The sequence below is a fragment of the Atta colombica genome, unplaced genomic scaffold (assembly GCF_001594045.1).
Source record: "Atta colombica isolate Treedump-2 unplaced genomic scaffold, Acol1.0 scaffold315, whole genome shotgun sequence".
Lineage (NCBI taxonomy): Eukaryota > Metazoa > Arthropoda > Insecta > Hymenoptera > Formicidae > Atta > Atta colombica.
Genome location: NW_017259421.1, coordinates 387,835 through 395,905, shown reverse-complemented (window position 1 = coordinate 395,905; position 8,071 = coordinate 387,835). Strand labels below are relative to the sequence as shown.

General features: G+C 30.8%; 1 protein-coding gene across 3 annotated transcripts in view; it reads right to left on the bottom strand.

The window, feature by feature from the left end:
• LOC108690344 (ABC transporter G family member 23) overlaps positions 1-8,071 on the bottom strand; it is a 57,279-nt gene continuing 49,208 nt past the window's right edge. For all 3 annotated transcript variants that reach the window (XM_018197588.1, XM_018197589.1, XM_018197590.1), the window contains 10 exons: positions 7,093-7,186; positions 6,192-6,359; positions 5,462-5,596; positions 4,942-5,093; positions 4,295-4,502; positions 3,909-4,086; positions 2,978-3,164; positions 2,467-2,732; positions 2,181-2,267; positions 1-1,485 (listed from right to left, as the gene is read on the bottom strand). In XM_018197588.1, coding sequence (XP_018053077.1) covers positions 1,271-1,485; positions 2,181-2,267; positions 2,467-2,732; positions 2,978-3,164; positions 3,909-4,086; positions 4,295-4,502; positions 4,942-5,093; positions 5,462-5,596; positions 6,192-6,359; positions 7,093-7,186 — 1,690 coding nt within the window. In that variant the 3' untranslated portion in view covers positions 1-1,270. The remainder of the gene's footprint in view (positions 1,486-2,180; positions 2,268-2,466; positions 2,733-2,977; positions 3,165-3,908; positions 4,087-4,294; positions 4,503-4,941; positions 5,094-5,461; positions 5,597-6,191; positions 6,360-7,092; positions 7,187-8,071) is intronic.

Below are 8,071 nucleotides of genomic sequence, written 5' to 3'. Positions count from 1 at the left end.
TTTATTTTTTGCTTTTTATTTTTTTGTTTTTTGTTATTTATTCTCTTTTTTGCTGCATAATTGTGTAAAATAATAATGCCAACTTATCTTTATATATGTTTAAGTTTAAATTATAAAATATATATTATAAAAGATAAATTAATGTTATATGTTTTTAAATCATTTGAGACATTTTTTTCTACAATAGTACAATCTTTACATATGATAAACACTTTTTGTATTGAAGCTAACTTGGGTCGACAGTGCTTTCCATTCAGTGACACGAATCGATACAAACCTACTTATTCTATCTTTTTTAACATTTAGAGAATAATAAAGATAGAACGACACTTGTATCGATTGAAAATCATATAAATGAAAAGCGTCGATTCTATTTCCCTCAATTCTTATCGCGATTCTTAAGAGATCGATTCACAAGGAGAATTCTGGTGATATTCTCGGACATCTGCACTAATTTTTTACAGATGCCAAATAAAAATATAATTCCTATAAACAAACGCACGAGGCAAACGCGGCAGTCTCATGCTTATCATCGTACATTTACCGTACATTTATTTGAAAGTCCTATAATTATGCATACAAACACACACACATACATACGTATAACACAATACACATACGCACATGTACGCGTGATTCATGAGCTTTAAAAGCACATTAATTAAGCGCACGTAGGAGCATCACATGTATCGGACGTCCATTCGCGGTGGAGAGTGCTACGAGATCGTATCGGCGTCACATTTAGAATTAAAGTCGATTTATCGACTAACGTATCTTCTTTTTTTTATTTCAAAAAATTCAGGAATGCTGCTAAATATCAATTAAATGATGGCAGTTGTATGCAAAATTTTTTTTGGTAGAGGATATCTTTTTCGGATATTATGTTTCTAGTTAGAAGGATTCTTCTTGAATTGCGGAACATTTTCATGGATGACGAGGTCTAAGCAGAAGTTCTCCAAAGCTCTTCTCGGCCATCGATATCCAATTATGCCTACAATCTCCACTAATTCTATATGGTTCCTAACTAACGGCTCCATTAATTTTGACTCCAGTTATAACACAGCTATGAAACAGATGAATGAAGAAGATTGTCTTCGAAGGATCGTTTCGCTCCTGGATGAAAACGCGAGTCCCAAGTTGCGATGTCACATCCATCGAATACATGTTCGAACATCATTCGCTTCCTGATTGTCTATTCGTTGCGAAATGTTCGCGAATCACTATACACCTAATACAGTCTGAACGAAAAGGTAAAAATTATGAGCTGCTTTTATCCGCGTTTAAACTTCAGCACCAGTAAGCTTATCGTAAGGAACACGATAATCCAGATGATGGTGGAGATGTAACCATTGTAGACATTTGACTCTGTGATGCTCCAGCCGCGGGTCAGCATGGAACGCAAGGCAGTGGTCGCCATCGTCAGTGGTAGACCTTGCGAGATGTATCGAAGGAATGTCGGCATGCCTTCCACCGGCCATATTACACCTGCAAAATGGAAAAAATCAAGTAATCTTTAAAATCAAGTTTGCCATTTAGTCAACTAATCTATATGTTCTTTTCTTCATTTTGTAGGTCAATTATTCTCAATTTGATTTTTGTTTTGCATGCTCGCTTCCAGCAGCAAATTATTATTTTTAATTTTTTTCTAATTTCCTCAAGTCTTCTGTGAACTATTTTCGATATTAAATTTACACTTTAGACAAAGAGAATCGGAGAGTCAGATCTAATAAACAGTTTATGTATAGCAATTTGATTAGAGCGTGTGGATATTGGCCGACTTTCATTTCTAGTAGATAGATACAGTAAAGATTTCAATGCATGACATTTAGATCAAAATAATTGTCTAGTGTAACAGTAACAGATTTGATTCATTGAGTACGAGATGATTATCATATTTATTTTAGAGTGATGTGATATCAAGTATGTTATCAATCTGATCGATAAAAGCAACGTTTTCAATTCTCGCGCAAATTTCATGTAAACGTAATTTTTAGACACTATGGTTGTGTTCCAAATTTACTGCCAGCACTGAAAATGCTACTAGTTTACATTACATGCACTATAGATTTTCAGTGGCCAGTCAATTTTGGAAGCTTATATTGTGAATAAAAACAAGAATTTAAAAAAATTCATTATAAACCTATCACTTCCATTCACAAACTTTGCGACGTCATACGTACCGCTGAGAAGAAGCGTAGGATAGAAGCTGCCTAAAGCTAATTGAATGGCGTTCCTTTCGAGTTCGCAAATTGCCGAAATAACGAACCCTGCGAGAAATAAGGAAATTGAGATTATAATCCTTGTTTTCTAAATCGAAATTCGTTCATTCAAAGAGTAAAAAGCTAACTTATCTTTTATTTGCACTTTTGTGAGAAAAGCTACATCTTTTTCTCAGAAATTGCAAAAAATCATCAATTTGTTATATTATCTTTACATTATGAATGAGAAGCTAATATCTTATCTTACCGAAGCACATGCCGCAGAGTCCTTGAAGAATTGTCAGTATAATAACCCAGCCGATATCACCTTTGCATTCGACACCGAACACTAGGATCATAAAGATCAACACCAGGGCTGTCTGACCGCACATCACTACGAATTGCGTGACCACGTGGGAAAAAAGGATTTCGCCGGGCGATACACCAGCTACCCAACTTCGATCCAGTAGACCCTCCATCCTCTCGATAATCAGCGCCGATGATGTTAGCGCAACCGCCAGGAAGAAAACAATACTGTTAATCAAAAATCAATTTTGAAAAAGCTCATGGGTAAGATTTTTGAAGTGTTTACGCAAATGAAGGAAAAGAATTAAGTTGTTTTATTAAGTGACTTTGATTTTTATTATATATAAGATATATATCCCTGACTTTTCAAAAGTAAAGAAAATAAACAAATCGAGAATCAGATTAAATATTAATTAACTTAAATATAAATAAACTTGAAAATATACAAATAAATTAAATATTATTGAACTTACGTCAATATTACGCCTGGTGCCACAAAGTCCGTGAAGCTGGGCTCATTGGTGCCATAAATGGGTTCCTTAAATTGAATTGGTACATCAGCCAGTTTCGTATTCTGTTCACAAGCCGATAAAAGATCCTTGGCAAAATCTCTATACGTATATTGAAGATTTCTCGCTAGCATCAGGCCCACTTGTTGATCTGAAATTGCGAAATTTCACAGTGTATATTTAAAGCAAATTGTATTCAAAATGTGACTATTAACACATCTATATAATATTAATCACATCAATAAGTCAATACGTCAATGAATATGAATAGTAAATGTTTTAATGAAGCTACTCGTAAAAGAAAAATTCGGTTGCTAAGCTTAGTCATTGCATGAAAAAAAGTATGATATGAAATGAATAACAAAAGATTAATAAATAATTTATCAAAATATATTTTTATATTAACAAAAATATATTTTATTAGAAATAATAAACAAAAAAATAAAGTGATAAAGAATAAATAAAAATTCAGTACGTGGAATGAATAACATATGTGAGCAAATATAAATATGATGCCTTTTATCGATCTAACACAGATTCTTGATGTGTAATAATTTATTACTTCTTAATTCCATGATTTCAACCTCTGAATTTTGAATCCTCTTCAATACAATAAATTACAATAAATTACATTAATAGAATAAATTCATAAATACATATATCTAGTGATTCTTATAAAGTGCGCATTATGACTGGTTATAACGATTTTATTTAAACTTCTCTAACATTGAGTCTCGTAAATGTTGCCGTCTTAATCTCCATTTAACGTATCATCAAATTGTCAGGTTTACTAAGTGATAAAATTACGTTATTGTATAAATTAAATATATGAGCAATTAAGCTTGACATTTTTAAGAATTATTGCTATAATGCTATTCATTGAACAAATATTTACTAGACATGTCCAGCCAAACTCTGATTTCACTTTGATCGAGAGTTTCGTCATCGGAATCTCTTCCTAAAGCCATCCTCGCGACGAGAGCATCCGTGAAGTTTTCCGTAAAGTATAAGGTACCCCAAGCATCACCTTTACGTACAGCTTCCATCGCTGATTCTGGATCCGGATAATATATCTGTAGTAGGAAATAGAACATAGAATAAGAAATGACGAAAGTCGCGTTTAATAGACAGTTAAATCAATTTTTATTTTATTTAGAATTGTATTCATTATCTCGTTCACACTCATAATGTTGTATCACATTAATATTGCATTAATATTGTAATATTAATATTATGTATTTTTATTATATATTTTTATTATATATTTTTATATAAAAAGACCTTTATCATCGTCTCGTTATCCAGGAAGTTGAGATACCGACAACTGAGAAATGTGAAACTACAGTTCGTTGAAACAGGGCACGTCATATTCTCATAAAATATCTCATGATTCACTATGGCCAGTTTCAGTCCTGTAGGATCCCTCCCAATCGCCAGACAGAAGAGAATTACTTGCATCACCGGCAGAGCAAAAATAAATAGCATCACGCTATACAAAAATAAATTATTTCGTAAGACATTAAAATATCTTTTCAAACAGCATATTCAAGCAACTGCTTGTTTATCATCTTACAATTCTGTTAATTTATATGTACATTGAAAAAAAATGTATTAAATTTTAATATATAATTATTTGAATAGTACTAACATAACATTTATTTATGGAAAATAAATATTTGATAAATAAAATATAATAATAGATAAATCAAATCTTGTATCAAATAAATATATGTTTATATTTAGTAAATATTCAACTGGCACTACATTCAAACAAATATTTATTAAAATTTAGTACAGTTTTCTCAATAAATATGTGAAAATGATATATCTTTTAAAAGGAATTTTGACGAAAAGAAAGAAATAAATAAGTCAGTATGTACGAAAACTTCAGTATTAATTGTTAAATGACTGTCATGTTGAAAACGTACCCAATGTTTCTCCACATACGCAAGAAGTTTTTCTGCAGAAGCGCTTTGATTTTTCCCCAACTGGTGATCTTATAACAGTCTGTAAAATCGCCGCAATCGTCGCATTCCAGGACAGAACTGGCTTTCGCACCTGGCAGTGATTTGCCACTTATCTATTTTACAAAATCGTTGTTTAGATTAAAATGATTGTAGGTCATGTTGTGATAAATCAAAATTTAATTTAATAATTTAGAATTTTGTTTAAGGTTTCTTATGTAGTTTCTTAGTCGAGAAGTTTGAGCTGTGATTCATGTCTTTCTCAAGAACAATTAACGTAACTAATAAAAATAATAAATTTACATTTTTAATCTATTATCTCTCTAATTTTTATTGTTGAAATGTAAAGATTAATAAGTGTAGTGCTAACTTGAATAAATTGCAACAACGTAAGGATTAGCATGCTCGGGGCAAAAACAAAAAAAGAAGCATATTGCCAACTTAAATGGACTTAATCCGCTGTGCACCTGAAATAATCTCTTACATCATAGTGATTTGCTATTCCGTTGGTAGAGTCGTGGATCAGGACTTCTTTGCTTTGGTGGAAGTTAAGACCGACAACACCGGACTCCTCCGTCACATATACCGGTTCGTCTTTTTTCCCCCAGTTTAAAGAAGCCTGTATGTAAAAAAAAAGAAGCGTGTGGCTGGTGGCAATAATACGATGGCAATGACGCGCCATTTAATTAATGCAAATAAGATAATATGAGGATTCATTATGAAACAAACAAATAATTTTTTGCATAGATACACGTATTGATTCCACCCATTTATGTAGTTATTAGTAATTAAATAAAATGAAATATAAAATTCCGTAAGATAACAATACAACTTAATATATTTTAATTGATATAATATAATAAGAATTAAAATAATGGAAATAAAAATTCAGATATATGAAAAATTCAAACATTAAGAAGTAAAAAGAAAATTAAAAATTTTAAGAAAAATTAAAAATTAAAAAGCTATTACTCAAATGTGATAAACATATGACGACAACATTGATAATTATAAAAATATTTGAATAAATAATAATATTATTATACAAAGAATAAATACAATTCTACAATAAAGACAACAATCCAATTACTTTCATTTAATTTGATTGCCAGTGCAACGTGCCGAATATGTTAATCTTAAATTTATATAAAATTTGCGAAACAATACATGAATAAGAACCAAAATGGGAAAAAATGATTTATTTATCAGCTCACCAAGCTGATGTTGTTCGAGATATTCAGCTCTGTCGTAGGTTGAGCATACTGTCCCTGCTTTCTGGACAACTTCAGAAAGACCTCTTCGAGGGAGGCGCAATTATACATTTGTAAGAGAGTCCTAGGTGCCTCTTCAGCCAATAATCGACCGCTCCTCATCAAACCGATCTGTAAATAAAACAGATTATTTGCTTATTACTAAATTTTTGATTAATATTAAATCGACTGTCTTAGAAAATTTGCGAATTTATAATTTAGATTTCAAGACAAATTAGCATATTTAGAAACTTCCATAAAAAACATTTACCTATTTATTTTTTCGATTTTATTATGTAAACAATTTTATTATTAGTTAGACTAATTTATTACATTTTTTTTTAATTTTCGATTTAATTCGATTTAATAAATTTTAAGCCGGAAGAAAACGACGAATAAATCTTCGAAAGAGGAAATTTTTCAGGACGACGAAAGCGTAAAACATTCTGATATTATTTATTGTGAGATAGGCGAATTGCTGACAAAAAATCGAGATCAGTATGTCTACACTATAATTTGTGCCTGGCGTAATATGCAGGCGGAATATAACTAGCCAATGACATGATAATGATTTGCAATCGGCCAACAGACGTCAATCGTTGGTAAGATTTCTTATTAATGCGATGCGATTTACGTCGATTGAGATTACACTGATTTATTTATTAATTATTTTTCCGATATATGAATTTAGACATTTTCATTAATCTTGTCTAATTTTAATTATTTTAATTATTTTAATTATTTTAATTTTTGATTCTCATTTTAATTTTTAATGTGTAAAAAGGAGAGAATCCCAATCATATCTCCAGATTAAAGTTAATCGATGTTGATGAAATGTATTATAAATAAAAAACGATGATATTACCGTATGTGCTTGTCGGGCTTCTTCGATATAATGAGTCGTTATGATAACCGTCTTGTTGCCATCTTTGGTAATTTGAACCAAATGGTTCCATATGCTGAAAAACACGAGACATATTTTAATTATATACATTACTATTAGTACATTTACATATTTAAAAAAAATATACATAAAGAAGAAAATTAAATTGTGTATAAATGTCTAATTAAAAGAGAAATTAAATAGAACTACTTATAATAAAATATAAATATAATAAAATTACAACACATATGCAAATATCTTTTCGCAGTTACTAAGAGACAAATTTTTGCGGTAGCGAATCACGACAGATTCTGATTAATCATATCTGATTATTTTTATTGAAAGGGAGGAGGGGGGGTGGCAGTATTCATACAATCGTCATTTGTAACGACGATTGAAGTGTGTATGCGTACGTGTGCATTATTTATGCAATTGCTATGAGTTTTGTATCTTAACTTTTCTGATACCTTGAACCTTGTAACATCAGACTAAAAAAACGTTAGATAGAATTTTTCCATTTAGTAGACAAAAGATACATTATAAAGAACGTAGTCTTGAAGAATCGTGTTCGAAAGCGAGGATTTATTTTTCGCCAACAAGCTAATTTTTCGAGCTAACCGCTGCATACATGTTGAGATCAGTCAATTTATAAAACTAGACCGTAACAAAGTAAAAGTCGAAAGTCGTTGTACTCGATGTAGATACGACATTTAAATTATTATATTATATATATTTTAGAAAATATATATGAGAGTCACGGCAAAATTACGGCACATTATAAGTACAAAATTTGCGAAAATACGCTTTATTGTATTTATTTATTTTGGGCTGTGAGTGTTGTGTTCTATCACATATTAATATTTGGCAAAAGTGCTATTAAGCGAAGAAAAATGGAGTAATTCAAAACATTGTAAGTCCATAATGCAATTAACATTTTTCCTTGAATTCTAGGAAAAAATAT